We start from the raw sequence: 18824 nt of genomic DNA, 5'->3' as shown, positions 1-18824 counted from the left end.
GGGTTGTGTGGGTTATGTGGGTTATGTGGGTTGTGTGTGTTATGTGGGTTGTGTGTGTTATGTGGGTTATATGGGTTGTGTGTGTTATGTGGGTTGTGTGGGTTATGTGGGTTGTGTGGGTTATGTGGGTTGTGTGTGTTATGTGGGTTGTGTGTGTTATGTGGGTTATATGGGTTGTGTGTGTTATGTGGGTTGTGTGGGTTATGTGGGTTGTGTGTGTTATGTGGGTTGTGTGTGTTATGTGGGTTATATGGGTTGTGTGTGTTATGTGGGTTGTGTGGGTTATGTGGGTTGTGTGGGTTATGTGGGTTATGTGGGTTGTGTGTGTTATGTGGGTTGTGTGGGTTATGTGGGTTGTGTGGGTTATGTGGGTTATGTGGATTATGTGGGTTATGTGGGTTGTGTGTTATGTGGGTTGTGTGGGTTATATGGGTTATGTGGGTTGTGTGGATTATGTGGGTTATATGGGTTGTGTGTGTTATGTGGGTTGTGTGGGTTATGTGGGTTGTGTGGGTTATGTGGGTTGTGTGGGTTATATGGGTTATGTGGGTTGTGTGTGTTATGTGGGTTGTGTGTGTTATGTGGGTTGTGTGGGTTATGTGGGTTGTGTGGGTTATGTGGGTTATGTGGGTTGTGTGTGTTATGTGGGTTGTGTGTGTTATGTGGGTTATATGGGTTGTGTGTGTTATGTGGGTTGTGTGGGTTATGTGGGTTGTGTGGGTTGTGTGGGTTATGTGGGTTATGTGGGTTGTGTGTGTTATGTGGGTTATGTGGGTTGTGTGTGTTATGTGGGTTGTGTGTGTTATGTGGGTTGTGTGGGTTATGTGGGTTGTGTGGGTTATGTGGGTTATGTGGGTTGTGTGTGTTATGTGGGTTGTGTGTGTTATATGGGTTATATGGGTTGTGTGTGTTATGTGGGTTGTGTGGGTTATGTGGGTTGTGTGGGTTATGTGGGTTATGTGGGTTGTGTGTGTTATGTGGATTGTGTGTGTTATGTGGGTTATATGGGTTGTGTGTGTTATGTGGGTTGTGTGGGTTATGTGGGTTGTGTGGGTTATGTGGGTTATGTGGGTTGTGTGTGTTATGTGGGTTGTGTGGGTTATGTGGGTTGTGTGGGTTATGTGGGTTGTGTGGATTATGTGGGTTATGTGGGTTGTGTGTTATGTGGGTTGTGTGGGTTATATGGGTTATGTGGGTTGTGTGGATTATGTGGGTTATATGGGTTGTGTGTGTTATGTGGGTTGTGTGGGTTATGTGGGTTGTGTGGGTTATGTGGGTTGTGTGGGTTGTGTGGGTTATGTGGGTTGTGTGTGTTATGTGGGTTGTGTGTGTTATGTGGGTTATATGGGTTGTGTGTGTTATGTGGGTTGTGTGGGTTATGTGGGTTGTGTGGGTTATGTGGGTTATGTGGGTTGTGTGTGTTATGTGGGTTGTGTGTGTTATGTGGGTTATATGGGTTGTGTGTGTTATGTGGGTTGTGTGGGTTATGTGGGTTGTGTGGGTTATGTGGGTTATGTGGGTTGTGTGTGTTATGTGGGTTGTGTGTGTTATGTGGGTTATATGGGTTGTGTGTGTTATGTGGGTTGTGTGGGTTATGTGGGTTGTGTGGGTTGTGTGTGTTATGTGGGTTGTGTGGGTTATGTGGGTTGTGTGGGTTATGTGGGTTATGTGGGTTGTGTGGATTATGTGGGTTATGTGGGTTGTGTGTTATGTGGGTTGTGTGGGTTATATGGGTTATGTGGGTTGTGTGGATTATGTGGGTTATATGGGTTGTGTGTGTTATGTGGGTTGTGTGGGTTATGTGGGTTGTGTGGATTATGTGAGTTGTGTGGGTTGTGTGGGTTATGTGAGTTGTGTGGGTTATGTGGGTTGTGTGGGTTATATGGGTTATGTGGGTTGTGTGGATTATGTGATTTATGTGGGTTGTGTGTTATGCGGGTTGTGTGGGTTATGTGGGTTGTGTGGGTTATATGGGTTATGTGGGTTGTGTGGGTTATATGGGTTATGTGGGTTGTGTGGATTATGTGGGTTATGTGGGTTGTGTGTTATGTGGGTTGTGTGGGTTATGTGGGTTGTGTGGGTTATGTGGGTTATGTGGGTTGTGTGGATTATGTGAGTTGTGTGGGTTATGTGGGTTGTGTGGGTTATGTGGATTGTGTGGGTTATGTGGGTTATGTGGGTTGTGTGGGTTATTTGGGTTGTGTGGGTTATGTGGGTTATGTGGGTTGTGTGGCTTGTGTGGGTTATGTGGTTGTGTGGGTTATGTGGGTTGTGTTGGTTATGAGGGTTATGTGGGTTGTGTGGGTTATGAGGGTTGTGTGGGTTATGTGGCTTGTGTGGTTTATGTGGTTTGTGTCAGTTGTGGGTTATGTGGGTTGTGTGTATTATGTGGCTTGTGTGGGTTATGTGGGTTCTGTGGGTTATGTGGCTTGGGTGGGTTATGTGGGTTGTGTGGGTTATGTGGGTTATATGGGTTGTGTGGGTGTAGGTTATGTGGCGTGTGTGGGTTATGTGGGTTGTGTGGGTTATTTGGGTTGTGTGGCTTATGTAGGTTATATGTTAGTTATGTGGATTGTGTGGTTTATGTAAGTTATGTGGCTTGTGTGGGTTATGTGGATTGTGTGGGTTATGCTGGTTATGTGGCTTGTGTGGGTTATGTGGGTTGAGTGGGTTATGTGGGTTGTGTGGTTTATGTGGGTTATGATTATGTGGGTTGTGTGGGTTATGTGGGTTGTGTGGGTTATGCGGGTTGTGTGGGTTATGTGGGTTGTGTGGTTAATGTGAGTTATGTGACTTGTGTGAGTTATGTGGGTTATGTTGGTTATGTGGCTCGTGTGGGTTATGTGGGTTATGTGGGTTGTGTGGGTTATGTGGGTTGTGTGGTTTATGTGGGATATGTGGGTTGTGTGATTTATGTGGGTTATGTGGGCTGTGTGGGTTATGTGGCTTGTGTGGGTTATGTGGGTTATGTTGGTTGTATACTTTATGTGGGTTATGTTGGTTATGTGGCTCGTGGGGGTTATGTGGGTTGCGTGGTTTATGTGGTTTATGTGGTTTATATGGGTTATGTGGGTTGTGTGGGTTGTGTGGCTTATGTGGGTTGTGTGGGTTATATGGGTTATGTGGGTTGCGTGGTTAATGTGAGTTATGTGGGTTGTGTGGGTTATGTGGGTTGTGTGGGTTATGTGGGTTGTGTGGCTTATGTGGGCTATTTGGGTTGTGTGGGTTATGTGGGCTATTTGGACTGTGTGGGTTATGTGGGTTTTGTGGGTTATGTGAGTTGTGTGGGTTATGTGGGTTGTGTGGATTATGTGGGTTGAGTGGGTTGTGTGGATTGTGTGGGTTATGAGTGTTATGTGGGTTGTGTGGGTTATGTGGGTTATGTGGGTTGTGTGGATTACGTGGGTTATGTGAGTTGTGTGGGTTATGTGAGTTGTGTGGGTTATGTGGCTTGTATGGGTTATGTGGGTTAAGTGGCTTGTGTGGGTTATTTGGGTTATGTGGCTTGTGTGGGTTATTTGGGTTATATGGTTTATATGGGTTATGTGGGTTAAGTGGCTTGTGTGGGTTATGTGGCTTGTGTTGTTTTTGTGGCTTGTGTGAGTTATGTGGCTTGTGTGGGTTATGTGGCTTGTGTGGGTTATGTGCGTTATGTGTCTTGTGTGGATTATGTGGGGTGTGTGAGTGGTGTGGGTTATGTGGGTTATGAGGGTTATGTGGCTTGTGTGGGTTATATGGTTATGTTTATGTGGGTTATGTAGCTTGTGTGGATTATTTGGGTTATGTGGATTATATGGGTTATATGGGTTATGTGGCTTATGTTGGTTATGTGGGTTATGTGGCTTGTGTGGGTTATGTGGGTTATGTGGCTTATGTGCGTTATGTGGGTTATGTGGTTTGTGTGGGTTATGTGGGTTATATGAGCTATGTGGGTTAAGTGGGTTGTGTGAGTTATGTGGGTTAAATGAGTTATGTAGGTTATGTGGCTTGTGTGGGTTATGTGGCTTGTGCTGATTATGTGGGCTATGTGGCTTGTGTGGGTTATGTGTGTTATGTGCGTTGTGTGGGCTGTGTGGGTTATGTTGCTTGTGTGGGTTATGTGGATTATGTGGGTTGCGTCGGTTGTATGGGTTATGTTGGTTTTATGGGTTATGTGGGTTGTTCGGGTTATGTGGGTTGTAATGTTTATGTGGGTTGTGTTGGTTATGTGGCTTGTGTGGGTTATGTGGGTTAAGTAGGTTATGTGGGTTCTGTGCATTGTATGGGTTATGTGGGTTGTGTGGATTACGTGGGTTGTTTGGGTTGTATGGGTTATGTATGTTGTGTGGGTTATGTGGGTTATATAGGTTGTGTGGGTTATATGGTTTGTGTGGGTTATGTGGGTTGCATGGGTTGTGTGGGTTATGTGGATTGTGTGGGTTATATTGGTTATATGGGTTGTGGGTTATGTGCATTGTGTGGGTTATTTGCATTATATGGGTTTTGTGGGTTTTTATGGGTCGTGTAGGTTGTGGGGTGTTGTGTTGTTGGTGTGGGTTGTGTGGGTTGCGTGGGTTGCGTGGGTTGTGTGGGTGGTGTGGGTTTTGCTTGCGTTCGGGAGCTGAAACGGGTTAATTTTAGCGAGACAGTGTGTCGAAACTCCGAATCTGTTACTGAAAACAAAATCCAGACTGACCATTCATGACCATGGTTAGTACCCGTGGTTAGTACCCATGGTTAATATCCATGGCTAGTATCCATGGTTAATACCCATGGCTACTACCCATTAGTACCCATGATTAATACTGATGGTTAGTACCCATGGTTACTACCCATGGTTAGTACCCATGGTTAATATCCATGGCTAGTATCCATGGTTAATACCCATTGCTAGTACCCATAGTTAGCACCCATGGCTACTACCCATTAGTACCCATGATTAATACTTATGGTTAGTACCCATGGTAACTACCCATGGTTAGTACCCATGGTAACTACCCATGGTTAGTACCCATTGTTAGTACTTATGGTTAGTACCCACTTTTAATACCCATAGTTAGTACTTATGGCTGGTACCCAGGGTTATTGCCCATGGCTAGTACGTAGGGTTAGTGCCCTCAGTTAGTACCCAGGGTTAGTGCCCACAGTTAGTACCCAGGGTTAGTGCCCATAGTTAGTACTCATGGTTAGTACTCATGAGTAGTACCCACCACTAGTACCCAGAATTAGAGTCCATGGTTGCTACCCATGGCTAGTACAGAGGGTCAGTGCCCACAGTTAGTACCCAGGGTTAGTACAAAGGATTAGTACCCATGGCTAGTACCCAGGATTAGTACCCACGGAGAGTACATAGGCTTCAACAGTGTTCCAGGCCTCAACAGTGTTCCAGGCCTCAACAGTGTTCCAGTCCTCAACAGTGTTCCTGCCCTCAACAGTGTTCCAGGCCTCAACAGTGTTCAAGGCCTCAACAGTGTTCCAGGCCTCAACAGTGTTCCAGGCCTCAACAGTGTTCCAGTCCTCAACAGTGTTCCAGTCCTCAACAGTGTTCCAGGCCTCAACAGTGTTCCAGGCCTCAACAGTGTTCCAGGCCTCAACAGTGTTCCAGTCCTCAACAGTGTTCCAGTCCTCAACAGTGTTCCAGGCCTCAACAGTGTTCCAGGCCACAACAGTGTTCCAGGCCTCAACAGTGTTCCAGTCCTCAACAGTGTTCCAGGCCTCAACAGTGTTCTAGGCCTCAACAGTGTTCCAGGCCTCAACAGTGTTCCAGGCCTCAACAGTGTTTCAGTCCTCAACAGTGTTCCAGGCCTCAACAGTGTTCCAGGCCTCAACAGTGCTCCTGTCCTCAACAGTGTTCCTACCCTCAACAGTGCTCCTGCCCTCAACAGTGCTCCTGCCCTCAACAGTCCTCCTACCCTCAACAGTGCTCCTGCCCTTAAGAGTGCTACAGGCCTCAAGAGTGCTCCAGGCCTCAAGAGTGTTCCTGCCCTCAACAGTGCTCCTGCACTCAACAGTGCTCCTACCCTCAACAGTGCTCCTGTCCTCAACAGTACTCCTGCACTCAACAGTGCTCCTACCCTCAACAGTGCTCCTGCCCTCAACAGTGCTCCTGCCCTCAACAGTGCTCCTGCCCTCAACAGTGCTCCTACCCTCAACAGTGTTCCTGCCCTCAACAGTGCTCCTACCCTCAACAGTGCTCCTGCCCTCAACAGTGCTCCTGCCCTCAACAGTGCTCCTACCCTCAACAGTGCTCCTACCCTCAACAGTGCTCCTGCCCTTAAGAGTGCTCCAGGCCTCAAGAGTGCTCCTGCCCTCAACAGTGCTCCTGCACTCAACAGTGCTCCTACCCTCAACAGTGCTCCTGTCCTCAACAGTACTCCTGCACTCAACAGTGCTCCTACCCTCAACAGTGCTCCAGGCCTCAACAGTGTTCCAGGCCTCAACAGTGTTCCAGGCCTCAACAGTGTTCCAGTCCTCAACAGTGTTCCAGTCCTCAACAGTGTTCCAGGCCTCAACAGTGTTCCAGGCCACAACAGTGTTCCAGGCCTCAACAGTGTTCCAGTCCTCAACAGTGTTCCAGGCCACAACAGTGTTCCAGGCCTCAACAGTGTTCCAGTCCTCAACAGTGTTCCAGGCCTCAACAGTGTTCTAGGCCTCAACAGTGTTCCAGGCCTCAACAGTGTTCCTGCACTCAACAGTGCTCCTACCCTCAACAGTGCTCCTGTCCTCAACAGTGTTCCTGCCCTCAACAGTACTCCTGCACTCAACAGTGCTCCTACCCTCAACAGTGCTCCAGGCCTCAACAGTGCTCCTGCACTCAACAGTGCTCCTACCCTCAACAGTGCTCCTGCCCTTAATAGTGCTCCTGCCTTCAACAGTGTTCCTGCCATCAACAGTGCTCCTGCCCTTAATAGTGTTCCTGCCCTCAACAGTGCTCCTACCCTCAACAGTGCTCCTGACCTCAACAGTGCTCCTGACCTCAACAGTGCTCCTACCCTCAACAGCACTCCTGCCCTCAACAGTGCTCCAGCCCTCAACAGTGCTCCTACCCTCAACAGTGCTCCTGCCCTCAACAGTGCTCCTGCCCTCAACAGTGTCCTGCCCTCAACAGTGCTCCTGCACTCAACAGTGCTCCTACCCTCAACAGTGCTCCTACCCTCAACAGCACTCCTGCCCTTAACAGTGCTCCTACCCTCAACAGTGCTCCTACCCTCAACAGTGCTCCTGCCCTCAACAGTGCTCCTACCCTCAACAGTGCTCCTACCCTCAACAGTGCTCCTACCCTCAACAGTGCTCCTACCCTCAACAGTGCTCCTGCCCTTAACAGTGCTCCTGCCCTCAACAATGCTCCTATCAACAGTGCTCCTACCCTCAACAGTGCCCCTGCCCTTAACAGTGCTCCTACCCTCAACAGTGCCCCTGCCCTTAACAGTGCTCCTACCCTCAACAGTGCCCCCGCCCTTAACAGTGTTCCTACCCTCAACAGTGCCCCCGCCCTTAACAGTGCTCCAGGCCTCGTTAAGCCTCTTCCCAACCCTAAGATACATAAAATAAACATTAACCAACATTTCCCAAGTATAAAAATAAATCAAGTTTTCTGGATATAATATTTACTTACTACATAATGTTGCTCCAGGTAACTACAAACTTGACCACACGAAACAATCATTCTTTCAACGTTTATAAAGTGTCACATTACTATACTTAGAGTTTGTTTTACGGGTGTTAAACTCTTGTGTCATATTATTAAACTTGTAAAAGATGCAAGAAATAGAAAGACGTATTTAGAAGAAACATAAAACAAACTCGGAATCAGCCATTAGAACATGTTAAGATTTTTTTTATCTTTAATGATTAAGTAAAGTTTAATTTTATTGACCAGTTTAATTTTTATAGAAGAAATGGAGTTTTTTATACTTTAATATATATATATATATATATATATATATATATATATATATATATATATATATATATATATAATGTATTATATATACATACATATTCATGCACACATACATACAGTAGACAAGCACATTTCGCGCAATATGGTACAGAAAAATGGAGCTATATACGAAAATGCAATATATGGAGTGAATAACTTATGGGAGATAATAGGCTATGTTCTGTCTCACCTCTGAAAAACTCAATTTTTGTTGCAAATGCATTAATAATAAACTAGGTATTGTATAATAATTTTAAAAGGAAGGCAGATGTTATGGGCACATTAAAGCACGTTATTATAATATAATACAGAATGAGTAAATTAAGCATAACCTATGAAAGTCAAGCAATATAAACTTATCTTAAGTTCTAGTTTTTTAAAAAGGCTTGATGTTAGTATAAAAGTTTAATATGTGTCCCGATTGGTCCTCAGATGAGGTAATGAATAAGACACACATGCAAAATTTGGATATGTTCATTTTTAAAACATTTCACATATATTGTAGGCTTCTTCTGCCAAAGACCCACAAACCAAATGTGCCTAATGAGACCCACTACATCGGGTATTGGCAGTGGTGACTTGTAACTTGCGCAGTGAAGACGTGACTAGTGTACACTCTGTGGACTGAACCAAGATTCCCTCCATTGAGCAACTTCACCAGCAGCTTAAAAAGGAATTGAGGGTAGCTAAGCTCGAGATACGGTGATTGATAGAGGAAAACAAGAGGATTCGTAGTAGTCCTCAGGTCAAGAAGGAAACCTGGGCAGTAGCCAGACAGCATGGAATAAAGTTGAAGATCAAGAGGATGAATGGAGAGGTAGACACGATGAAGAAGAGACTGCTGTGGAAACTTTGAACTCTTTCTCTGTGCTATCAGACAAATGCGAGTGGACTACTGGTAACGTCACAATGAAGAACAACAAGGTAAGAATATTGTGCTGGTTGGGAACAGTCAGTTTAGTTACATGGATAGGGCCTTCTGCTTGAAGGATAGGAGCAGGAGACAGAGGGTGTGCTTCCCTAGGGCTGGGATGGAAGATATTGTTAGCCAGTTTGACATATATGGTAATGGGATCAATCCTCTTATCTGCCTCAGTGCTGGAGGCAATGATGTAGGCAAATGTAGAAGTGAGGATTTAGTTAGAAGGTATAAAACAGCAATAGACATTATTAGGATGAAGGGAGGGAGCCCTGTTATATGTGGCATTATGCCAAGAAGGGGGTGTTAGAAATGAATGGCTGTCCAGAGCGACTGGTATAAATTGCTGGCTGGACAAACACTAAGGATAATGCAGATGAGGTTCAGTGTGGACAAGTGTAAAGTAATAGGACTTGGTAATGAAAATAACCCTCAAAGTTATAAACTAGGTGAAGTAGAGCTTGATCATACAGAATGTGAAAGAGACTTGGGAGTCATGGTAAGCAGAAATCTAAAGCCAAGACAGCAGTGCCTAAGTGTGTGCAATAAGGTTAGCAGATTACTAGGATTTATTTCAAGAAGTATAAGTAACAGAAGTCCAAAAGTTATTTTACAGCTCCATACATCACTAGTGAGGCCTCATTTGGATTATGTTTTGGTCTCCTTGATGATAAATTAGACACATGTGCAACAATTGGGTATCTTTAATGAGGAAACGTTTCGCCACAGCCCTAACAAGCCCATTCTCAATGCCACCCATGCAATAAGCTCTAATAAATTTATTTACTCATGGGCAAGTCCCACTTAAATCCAGCCCCTCTCACTCATGTATTTATCCAACCTAAATTTGAAACTATCGAAGATTTTAGCTTCCATAACCGTACTAAGCAGACTGTTCCACTCATCAGCTACCTTATTTCCAAACAAGAATTAGTGCACAGGAGCAAGTAAAAGAGGCCGGGGAGTGGCATGAACCTGCTTTGCATGGGTCAGTAGGCCTGTTGCAGTGTTCCTTCTTTCTTATGTTTTTATGAAACTGGCCCATCTGTGCTGCAGTAAAAGCTGGCAACGAGTAGAGTCGCCGCGAAAGGTGGATATTTATACGAAAAAAATAATCATAAAAACGGAAACGCAGTACCCGAAGGCGCGAAATGTGGTGCTCTACTGTACATAATATAATATATATATATATATATATATATATATATATATATATATATATATATATATATATATATATATATATATTCTTTATTTTGGAAATAGAGTGAATACTTACCTCTGGTAGGGCTACGGCCACCAGGTTGGTTTGGATTGTATCCTGGCTGGTTGGGGTTATACCCTGGTTGATTTGGGTAATACCCAGGATGATCTGGATTATATCCAGGCCGGTAACCTGGCTGATTTGGGTAATGACTTGGTTGGTTTGGATTGTATCCAGGCTGATTAGGATTATAACCTGGATAATTTGGATACTGTCCTGGTTGAGGCTGACCTGGTTGAGGCTGACCTGGTTGAGGAGGGCCTGGTTGAGGTGGACGTGGTTGAGGTGGACCTGGCTGAGGTTGTGGACCTGGCTGAGGTTGGGGTCTGGGCTGGGAAGGAGGTCTGGGAGCTGGAGCTGGTGCGGGAGCTGGAGCTGGTTTGTTGGGGTCAAAGTCAAAAGGAAGGTCAAAGAAGTCTCCTCCTCCTGCTGCTTGTGTTCCTCCTGACGAAGTCTTGCCCGCGTCTCCGGGCGCACATCTCTTCAGATTCTTGTCTTCGTGGGTGCCAGCCGGGCACGCACAGTACTTCCCCTGGCACACACCGTCATATAACGACCCACAAGGGTCGTTCACCTCGCCTTTATTGGCATCCAAGTTGCACTTCGTCGATCTCACGCCTGCAAGAAATATTTTCACTAAAATATACGAATTGACATAATATATTCACTGTTGACATCGAAATAAAACATGGTTATACCAGCGAGCTTTCTTATAAACCTTTACACAGTACGGTTTTTTTTTTGTTAGGTAAAAGGACACAAGTGCAACTAACGTGACACAATAAAACATCACATTAGTTGCACTTGTGTCCTTTTACGTAACATACTGTCGGTAATAATTCCAACATTAATTCAACGAATTTTTTTTGTAAGTGTATTAAAAAAGTACATTCAAAAATTGAACAGTATGTAAAGAGCCTTCAAGTTTTGGTTGAACTTTTTCAATCAAATTTAAAAGAAATAACACTTTATAGAGGAGCTGTATAAGAGAATTGACTGTTTTTGTACACTCAGTCCTTCGTCAGGTTTTTAACTCTAAGTTATTTCTAAACTATTTATATACACCAAATAATTAAGACAGGCTATAACACACTTGCCGTTTTTGCAGACCTAGGAAACATTCGTACTTACAATGGAAATAAATGGTATAAAATACCGACACAATGTAAATATAAACACAAGCAGTATAATGTGATCCTTAACTGGCAACGTTTCGCCCACACAGTGGGCTTTATCAAGTCACAGATTTGTTTGTGACTTGATAAAGCCCACTGTGTGGGTGAAACGTAGTCAATAAAAGATCACATTATACTGCTTATGTGTTTATATTTCCATTTGTAATTTCAACATTATAACAGAAATGACATGTAAGCCAGGAATGGGATTCACTTATCTAGGGCAGGTGTGGGTTTTCTTGCTAGTTCAGTTGAAGGTGCTGTTAGGACTTTAAACTAGGATTAATTAGATATGGGCTTAGGAATGGTAAATAATGATTTTGGAAATATAGACATAGGCTTTGATATTATTAATCTTAAAATAACAGTCATCGAGTAATACTGGGTAATGATAATAACAGAAATTGTGTAAAAGCAAAGCCAAAGCATGTGCGAGGAACTTTGATGTCATGGCAATAACTGAAACGTGGTATAATTTAAAGAGTCAGGATATGGTTTCTGAGTGACATATTCGAAGGTTTAAGTTGTTCCATGTGGATAGATATAACGCAAAGGGGGTGGAGTTGCATTATATGTACAAGAAAATATAAATTGTTGCATAAAAACAGGTATAAAAATAGATGGTTTAGTAACATAATCTGTTTGGGTAGAATTTCTAGAAAGTCAAGAAAAACTTATATCAACCTCCTGGCTTGGAAAAAGAGAGACTTCTAGACATAATAACGTTAGGGCTTCTAGACATGATAACGTAGTGATACAAGGGGGTTTAAACAGTGGTGATCTATACTTAGCTCTCAGCGGTGATCTGTACTTAGCTGTGTCAAGACATGACTAGTGTGCTCTTCGTTCTCAGCTACCTGAGATTGTGATGATGGCTTCCTTCGGCTATGAGCAGCTATATCTCCAGCTTAAGGCAGAATTAAAGGAAGCAAGAAGAGAAATTCAACGACTGAAAGGTATGTGCAATATTTATCCCCATAACAATGTCGCCGATGATCGGACCAACGAATGGATGCTAGTCGGAACTGATGGGAAGAGGCTGAAGATGAAGAAGATCCAGGAGACTGCTGTGAAAACCAGCAACTCTTTTTCCTGGTTATCAGATGAATTTGAATCGACCGTCCATGATCTTCCAATGAAGACAGTTCCAACAAAGACAACTGTTAACGACACAGTGAAGCCAGCCAGTGAAGACATCCCAGTGAAGTCCATCACTACTAAGACCATCGGGAACATCATGCACACCTCCAGTCAAGGTAAGAACATTGTTTTAGTTGTGGACAGTCAGATTAAGTTTATGGATAGGGCTTTTTGTCCTAGAGATAGGAAGAGGAGGCAGAGGGTATGTTTTCCTGGGCTGGGATGAAGGATGTTGCTAGCCATCTGGACATCATGAGAGGTACTGGCAGCAATCCTATTATCTGTCTCAGTCCTGGAGGCAACGATGTTGGCAGACTGTATTAATATTAGTAGAATTACTGACAATATGTTAAGTAAAAGGACAGAAGTGCAACTAATGTGATATTTTATTGTGGCAACATTTTGCTCCAGGAGCTTTGTCAAGATGTTACAGACAACATGGACACAAAGGGTATATATAAGCTTTGAGTGAGGTGTAGTACTAGTGGAGGTAGTAGTAGTAGTTATACATATGGTGGAAAAGTCAGCTGGTATATGAGTAAAAAGGTTACAAAAGCTATGACTTTGGTAGCATAAAAATAGGTTGGGCAAATGTATATGGTTGGATTTGAGAAGGCCTGTTTCAGTGCCCTTCCTCTATTACATAAGAACATAAGAAAAGAGGAACACTGCAGCAGGCCAACAGGCCTGCGGCAGTGCCTGGGCATGTCCTTTTATGTAGTAGCATTATGCGATGGCAAGGTTTATTATTTTCAGGAGGATTCCTGCTAAGCCTTCTGAGATGAAGAAGCTGCCTTTGTCTTGTTTGTGTTAGAAACATTTACATTTGCAGAAATTAGGTTCTTTGATCACTAGTCAGGCATCCCTGAATTTCATGAGATGGCTGGCGGAATTCCAGTGTTGTACGGAGGCATTGTTCAAGTTATCGTTCCTACTTGCATTAATGCATGCAGGAATGATACTTAAGGTGTTGGCATATAAATGACCTCGAAGGAGACAGGAGCTGTAGTGGGGAAACAAGTGTAGTCAAGGACAAGATAAAACCAATATTACAAACTAGTAATACCACAGGAAATAGCAAACAAGAGGACTCCACTAGCAATAGTGAGGATATGTTACCAGAAACAACTGGTGAGAGCTCCATTGTTAGTACCAGTGAGGATAGGAATAAGACAGGTAAACATGCACCAACAAGGAATACAGTCACAGAAACTCAAGGCAAACGGAAACCAAGCCTGTGCACATACTATGCACTTGGTATCTGCAGGCATGGGAAATCTGGAAAAGCAGATGGGACGTGCAACTTTGACCACCCTAGAAAATGCTGTGCCCATATGACAACAGGAAAATGCAAACTCACTTCCTGTAAGCTTTTTCACCCTGAAATGTGTCCCTCTTCAGTACAGGAAAGACTGTGCTATAACTTAAATTGCCAGACACACCATCTAAAGGGAACAAAAAGATACAAAACATCCAGGCCATGGGAAAACCTGGGTAGCCACAGCCACTCAAGAGGGAGAGGTTTTTCAGTGCCAGGAAGAAAAAAAAAACTGGCAGGAAATGGCGGAAATCTTACGCCAAATCCAGTCATTTCTGGAGTGGAACCACATTCGATAGCCTCCACTCCAAACCAACAGATACAGATATTAGTGCCGGAAAAAAAAGTCCACCCAGTACCACCAATACCACCAGTCCGATGACATTCTTCTTTGCAAATAAACAGGGTCTAAAGCCAGCAACGAACAACAAAATACCTTTCATCCGTGGACTGCTTGCAGAGGCAAATGCAATGTTCGCAGCCTTCACAGAGACCCACATAAAGGATCACTTGGACAATGAAATATGGATCCCAGGTTACAACCTATACAGATGTGACAGAGTGAACAGGCGAAAGGGAGAAGGTTGGCCTGTATATCGCAGAGTCACTTGTTTGCACAGAACTGCTTAATGCCTCAAATGATGTAGTGGAAGTTTTAGCAGTAAAGATCGAGAACCAAAACCTAGTCATTGTGGTAGTCTACAAGCCTCCGGATGCAACATCCAAGCAATTCCAGGAACAGCTGTCAAAAACTGACCACTGTCTGGAAAATCTGCCAGCTCCTGCCCTCAACATCTTGCTCCTGGGGGATTTCAACTTGAGGCACCTAAAATGGAGGAATATAGCAAATAATGTTGTTGGAATGATAACACCAGGAGACAGCTCTGACGAGAAGTCACACACACGAGCTTTTAAATCTCTGCACAAAATTCAACTTAAACCAGCAAATAATAGATCCTACTAGACTGGAGAATACACTAGACCTCATCTTCACTAACAATGATGATCTGATACGAAATGTCACCATATCAAAAACAATATACTCAGATCATAACATAATTGAGGTTCAGACATGTATGCGCGGAGCCCCAGACCGACAAAATGAGATTAGTCACGAGGGAGCCTTCACCAAATTCAACTTCAATAACAAGAACATAAAATGGGACCAAGTAAACCAAGTCCTAACCGATATAAGCTGGGAAGATAGACTAAGCAACACAGACCCCAATCTATGTCTAGAACAGATTAACTCGGTGGCACTCGATGTATGCTCAAGGCTTATTCCTTTAAGAAAAAAGGAGTAGTAGATGTAAAATAGAAAGAGACAGGCGCTCCCTTTACAGGCGACGGAAAAGAATAACAGAGCGGCTAAAAGAGGCCAATATATCCGAAATGCGTAGGGAGTCACTGTTCAGAGAAATAGCAAACATCGAACTTGAGCTAAAGGATTCTTATAGGAGTCAGGAATCGCGGGAAGAACCAAGAGCCATAAATGAAATCGAAAGAAACCCAAAGTATTTCTTTTCTTATGCCAAATCAAAGTCGAGAACAACATCCAGTATTGGGCCGCTACTTAAACAAGATGGGTCCTACACAGATGACAGCAAAGAAATTAATGAGCTACTCAAGTCCCAATATGACTCAGTTTTTAGCAAGCCGCTAACCAGACTGAGAGCCGAAGATCAAAATGAATTTTTTATGAGAGAGCCACAGAATTTGGTTAACACAAGCCTATCTGATATTATTCTGACACCAGATGACTTCGAACAGGCGATAAATGACATGCCCATGCACTCTGCCCCAGGGCCAGACTCATGGAACTCCGTGTTCATCAAGAACTGCAAGAAGCCCCTATTACGAGCTTTTACCATGGTAAACATGAGGAAATTAAATCTTCATCAGAGTACAAAACAAATTCTGGCCACAAAATAGAGCGAAACACCAACGTCAAAGACCTGGGAGTGATTATGTCGGAGGATCTCACCTTCAAGGACCATAACATTGTATCAATCGCATCTGCTAGAAAAATGACAGGATGGATAATGAGAACCTTCAAAACTAGGGAGGCCAAGCCCATGATGACACTCTTCAGGTCACTTGTTCTATCTAGGCTGGAATATTGCTGCACTCTAACAGCACCTTTCAAGGCAGGTGAAATTGCCGACCTAGAAAATGTACAGAGAACTTTCACGGCACGCATAACGGAGATAAAACACCTCAATTACTGGGAGCGCTTGAGGTTTCTAAACCTGTATTCCCTGGAACGCAGGAGGGAGAGATACATGATTATATACACCTGGAAAATCCTAGAGGGACTAGTACCGAACTTGCACACGAAAATCACTCACTACGAAAGCAAAAGACTTGGCAGACGATGCACCATCCCCCCAATGAAAAGCAGGGGTGTCACTAGCACGTTAAGAGACCATACAATAAGTGTCAGGGGCCCGAGACTGTTCAACTGCCTCCCAGCACACATAAGGGGGATTACCAACAGACCCCTGGCAGTCTTCAAGCTGGCACTGGACAAGCACCTAAAGTCAGTTCCTGATCAGCCGGGCTGTGGCTCGTACGTTGGTTTGCGTGCAGCCAGCAGCAACAGCCTGGTTGATCAGGCGCTGATCCACCAGGAGGCCTGGTCACAGACCGGGCCGCGGGGGCGTTGACCCCCGAAACTCTCTCCAGGTAAAACTCCAGGTATGGAGAGGGAGCATGGACATGGGGGTCGTCCCACACTTACTAAAAACAACAGACATAGCCCCACTCCACAAAGGGGGCAGTAAAGCAATAGCAAAGAACTACAGACCGATAGCACTAACATCCCATATCATAAAAATCTTTGAAAGGGTCCTAAGAAGCAAGATTGCCACCCATCTAGAAACCCATCAGTTACACAACCCAGGGCAACATGGGTTTAGAACAGGTCGCTCCTATCTGTCTCAACCATTGGATCACTACGACAAGGTCCTAGATGCACTAGAAGACAAAAAGAATGCAGATGTAATATATACAGACTTTTACAAAGTCTGTATATATTACATCTGCATTCTTCGACTAGTGTGACCATGGCATAATAGTGCACAAAATGCGTGATAAAGGAATAACAGGAAAAGTTAGTAGATGGATCTATAATTTCCTGACAAACAGAACACAAAGAGTAGTAATCAACAGAGTAAAGTCTGAGGCGGCTACGGTGAAAAGCTCTGTTCCGCAAGGCACAGTACTCGCTCCCATCTTGTTTCTCATCCTCATATTTGACATAGACAAGGATGTCAGCCACAGCACCGTGTCTTCCTATGCAGATGACACCCGAATCTGCATGACAGTGTCTTCCATTGCAGACACTGCACGGCTCCAGGCAGACATCAACCAAATCTTTCAGTTGGCTGCAGAAAACAATATGAAGTTCAACAATGAGAAATTTCAATTACTCAGATATGGCAAACACGAGGAAATTAAATCTTCATCAGAGTACAAAACAAATTCTGGCCACAAAATAGAGCGAAATACCAACATCAAAGACCTGGGAGTGATCATGTCGGAGGATCTCACCTTCAAGGACCATAACATTGTATCAATCGCATCTGTTAGAAAAATGACAGGATGGATAATGAGAACCTTCAAAACTAGGGATGCCAAGCCCATGATGACACTCTTCAGGTCGCTTGTTCTATCTAGGCTGGAACATTGCTGCACACTAACAGCACCTTTCAAGGCAGGTGAAATTGCTGACCTAGAAAATGTACCGAGAACCTTCATGGCGCACATAACGGAGATAAAACACCTCAATTACTGGGAGCGCTTGAAGTTCCTGAACCTGTATTCCCTGGAATGCAGGCGGGAGAGATACATGATTATATACACCTGGAAAATCCTAGAGGGACTAGTACCGAACTTGCACACGAAAATCACTCACTACGAAAGCAAAAGACTTGGCAGACGATGCAACATCCCCCCAACGAAAAGCAGGGGTGTCACTAGCACGTTAAGAGACAATACAATAAGTGTCAGGGGCCCGAGACTGTTCAACTGCCTCCCAGCATACATAAGGGGGATTACCAATAGACCCCTGGCTGTCTTCAAGCAGGCACTGGACAAGCACTTGAAGTCGGTACCTGACCAGCCGGGCTGTGGCTCATACATTGGATTGCGTGCAGCCAGCAGTAACAGTCTGGTTGATCAGGCTCTGATTCACCAGGAGACCTGGTCACAGACCGGGCCGCTGGAGCGTTGACCCCCGGAACTCTCTCCAGGTGAACTCGAGGTAAACTCCGGACATAGGAGTGAGGACCTGATTAACAGGTAGTCAGCAACAGAGAAAATTAGGAAGAAGGGAGTGAACCCTGAGATATGTGGTATTTTGCCAAGGAGAGGAGTTGGAAATGAATGGTTGTCAAGGGCAAATAGTGTCAAATACTGGCTGGACAAACACTAAGGAAAAAAAAGTAACATTCATTGACACTGGGACCTCTTCTATGGCAGAAATGACATGTATACCAGGAATGGGCTTCACTTATCTAGGTCTGGGGTGGGGGCCCTGGCCATTGCAGTGGATAGAGCTGTTAGGGCTTTAAACTATAAATAGTCCTGTTAGTGGGATGGATTGTGAAGGGCCCGCCTAGAATGAGCCAACAGGCCTGCTGCAATGTTTCTCCTTTCTTATGTTCTTATACAATGGGTTTTGGGGGGAAAACAATGAAATCTCAGTGTTGTAATATATTGAGTTTTAGGAAAATTGGTAATAGGAAGAATGAGGTGGATGTAGGAAAGCCAGTGGCACTAGATGACACGGACAGTAATAGGTATAGTGGAAAAACAGAAATGATCAGGAAAAGTGAAAGGAGGGTCTCTTAATTTATATTATACTAATAGTCGTAGTGCTAGGAATAAGATGGACGAGTTGAGATCAGTTGCAATTGCGGGTAACATTGATGTATTAGCCATTACTGAGACGTAGTTTAATACGAAAAATCGAGACATTCCTGCTGAATGTCACATTCAGGGTTTTAAATTGTTCCAAGTAAACAGAAGTATCGGGAAGGGGGGTGGGGTGGCACTGTATGTCCGAGATCACTTGAACTGTTGCA

The 18824-nt window shown here is 44.1% G+C and overlaps 1 protein-coding gene across 8 annotated transcripts in view; it reads right to left on the bottom strand.

Moving 5' to 3' along the window:
- Positions 1 to 18824, bottom strand: part of LOC128698434 (proline-rich protein HaeIII subfamily 1) — a 142352-nt gene that overhangs the window by 65700 nt on the left and 57828 nt on the right. For 4 of the 8 annotated variants that reach the window (XM_070089264.1, XM_053790680.2, XM_070089267.1 and 1 more), the window contains exon 2: positions 10120 to 10722. In XM_070089264.1, the coding sequence (XP_069945365.1) occupies positions 10120 to 10722 (603 nt within the window). The remainder of the gene's footprint in view (positions 1 to 10119; positions 10723 to 18824) is intronic. The other 4 variants (XM_070089268.1, XM_070089272.1, XM_070089283.1 and 1 more) reach the window with 2 other exon arrangements.

This window comes from Cherax quadricarinatus, chromosome 2 (assembly GCF_038502225.1).
Source record: "Cherax quadricarinatus isolate ZL_2023a chromosome 2, ASM3850222v1, whole genome shotgun sequence".
Classification (NCBI taxonomy): Eukaryota; Metazoa; Arthropoda; class Malacostraca; order Decapoda; family Parastacidae; genus Cherax; species Cherax quadricarinatus.
This window is presented reverse-complemented; position numbering and strand designations above follow the sequence as displayed.